Source organism: Emys orbicularis, chromosome 13, assembly GCF_028017835.1.
Source record: "Emys orbicularis isolate rEmyOrb1 chromosome 13, rEmyOrb1.hap1, whole genome shotgun sequence".
NCBI classification, from domain to species: Eukaryota; Metazoa; Chordata; order Testudines; family Emydidae; genus Emys; species Emys orbicularis.
The window spans coordinates 14,915,756-14,917,750 of NC_088695.1; the positions used below are offsets into that span (position 1 = coordinate 14,915,756).

A 1,995-nucleotide genomic window follows, 5' to 3' on the forward strand; every position below is an offset into this window, starting at 1 on the left:
CAATTTGTCCTGAATTGATACTCTCAGTAGTGTCCTGCCATTCCATTTTTTCTAACAAGAGATCAATGCATATGGAAACTAGACTTCAATGAAAAATCTGAGTCCAAGATTTTAGTTGACGTACTTATTGGTTTTGACTCCTAAGACCTGGCATGGTTCTGGCTATTCACAGAAGTGAAATATATAACTTAAGCATCATTGTGAAAGCTCTGGTATGTCACAAGATGGAATATGATAGATAGCCAAGGTCTGGTATGACAGATCACACCAATTCTCTACCAGAGATATGGACTGTTATATTAGTCATTGCTCTGATATGGCAGGGGGAGGTCTACATATGTACGAATGTTTTGTCCTCCGACTGAGACTCCTGGCACTTTGCTCTGAAGTCTACATTTAGTTTTAAAATTTCAGCCTGTAACCAGGAGAGGAAGGGAATATTCTCAATATTTCTGGTATTAATTCACAAGACTTGATTAACTTTTAAAGCTATGTTCTTCCAATTCAATTGCCCAGTTTGTATTTTTGTTCCTAGACTCAACACATGGCAGACACAGATTGGAGAAACGAAATGACCGTCACAGAATTAATCCTTCTGGGATTCGGGGATCTCCCTGACAATCAAATTCTTCTCTTTCTAATGATCCTAGTGATCTACATGGCAACTGTGGCTGGGAACACTCTCATCGTGGTGCTTGTTGTGACTGATCAGCACCTTCACTCCCCCATGTACTTTTTTCTGGTCAACTTGTCCTACTTGCACATCTGCTACACCTCGACCTTCCTACCCAGGTTACTGGCCAGTCTGCTGACTGGGGACAGAACCATCTCAGTGAGTGGCTGCATCACACAACTGTATTTCACTGGCTCTCTGGCAGCTACGGAATGCTATCTCCTAGCAGCAATGTCCTATGATCGGTATTTAGCGATATGTAAACCCCTGCACTATTCAACTCTTATGAATAACAGGTTTTGCCTCCAGCTGGCTGCTGGGTCATGGTTAAATGGTTGTTTGGCTCTTACAATCTTTGTCTTATTCCTAGCACAGTTAGTATTCTGTGGCCCGAATGAAATTGACCATTTCTATTGTGATCCCATCCCACTGATAGAACTCTCCTGCAGTGACACTCACCTGAGCATATTGGTGGATTTGATAATAGTCTCCGTATTCACTCTGCCTCCATTCCTACTAACCCTGATGTCCTACGTGTTTATCCTGGCAAGTATCCTGAGAATCCCTTCCACCACCGGGAGACAAAGGGCCTTTTCCACCTGCTCCTCTCACCTCACTGTGGTGACAATTTTCTATGGAACCATAATGATTGTCTACATGCTACCAAAACGTGATACACTGAGAGATCTGAAGAAAGGGCTCTCTGTTTGCTTCACGGTCCTTACTCCCCTGGTAAACCCCCTCATCTACAGCCTGAGAAACAGAGAGGTCAAGGAAGCACTGAGCAAAGCAGTCAGTAAAAGTAGCTTTCACCAAAAAAACATGCAGAGACTCTGAGATAATAATTTAGCCTGAGGATTTGAAAGCTGCCTGGTTGTTGAAGCGATGCATTGTACCTCAAAATACCATCCTGTAACCCCCATATTCATCTTTTGTATGTGGTTGTGATATTTCATAAAAAAACATGCCTTGTAAGGTATCATATGAAAGGTCATGATCTGCTGAAACTCATTCTTCTGTCAAAATATGTATATCATCATTGTATATGGCGTTATGAGTTTTTGTTATATGGTTGTTAAAATATGTTGGAAGTTTGGGAGTTGCCCACTGTTAGTTCTCCAGTGACAACATAGGAGCTGACCCACACCCAGGCAGATGTTAAATGACCATCGCCACCCATTGACCAGCATGGGAATTGTGAACGAGAGGTTTACAATTCTGTAACACAATGGGATTTGCTCAACACTGTGACTCAGCAAAGCCCACCAGGACATGTCTGGGCCAGTATTTTTCCAGGGACATGAATTGACAGTATAAAATAA

General features: G+C 42.3%; 1 protein-coding gene across 1 annotated transcript; it reads left to right on the plus strand.

Moving 5' to 3' along the window:
* Nucleotides 1-544: 544 nt before the first annotated feature.
* LOC135888458 (olfactory receptor 6N1-like) lies at nt 545-1,510 on the plus strand. The gene has a single exon (XM_065416267.1). It carries the CDS (start codon nt 545-547, stop codon nt 1,508-1,510), a length of 966 nt encoding a protein of 321 aa, XP_065272339.1.
* The last annotated feature ends 485 nt before the right edge of the window (nt 1,511-1,995 follow it).

Coding starts and splice junctions, on each gene's coding strand:
- LOC135888458 (XM_065416267.1), top strand. CDS start 545: ATGGCAGACACAGATTGGAGAAACGAAATGACCGTCACAGAATTAATC.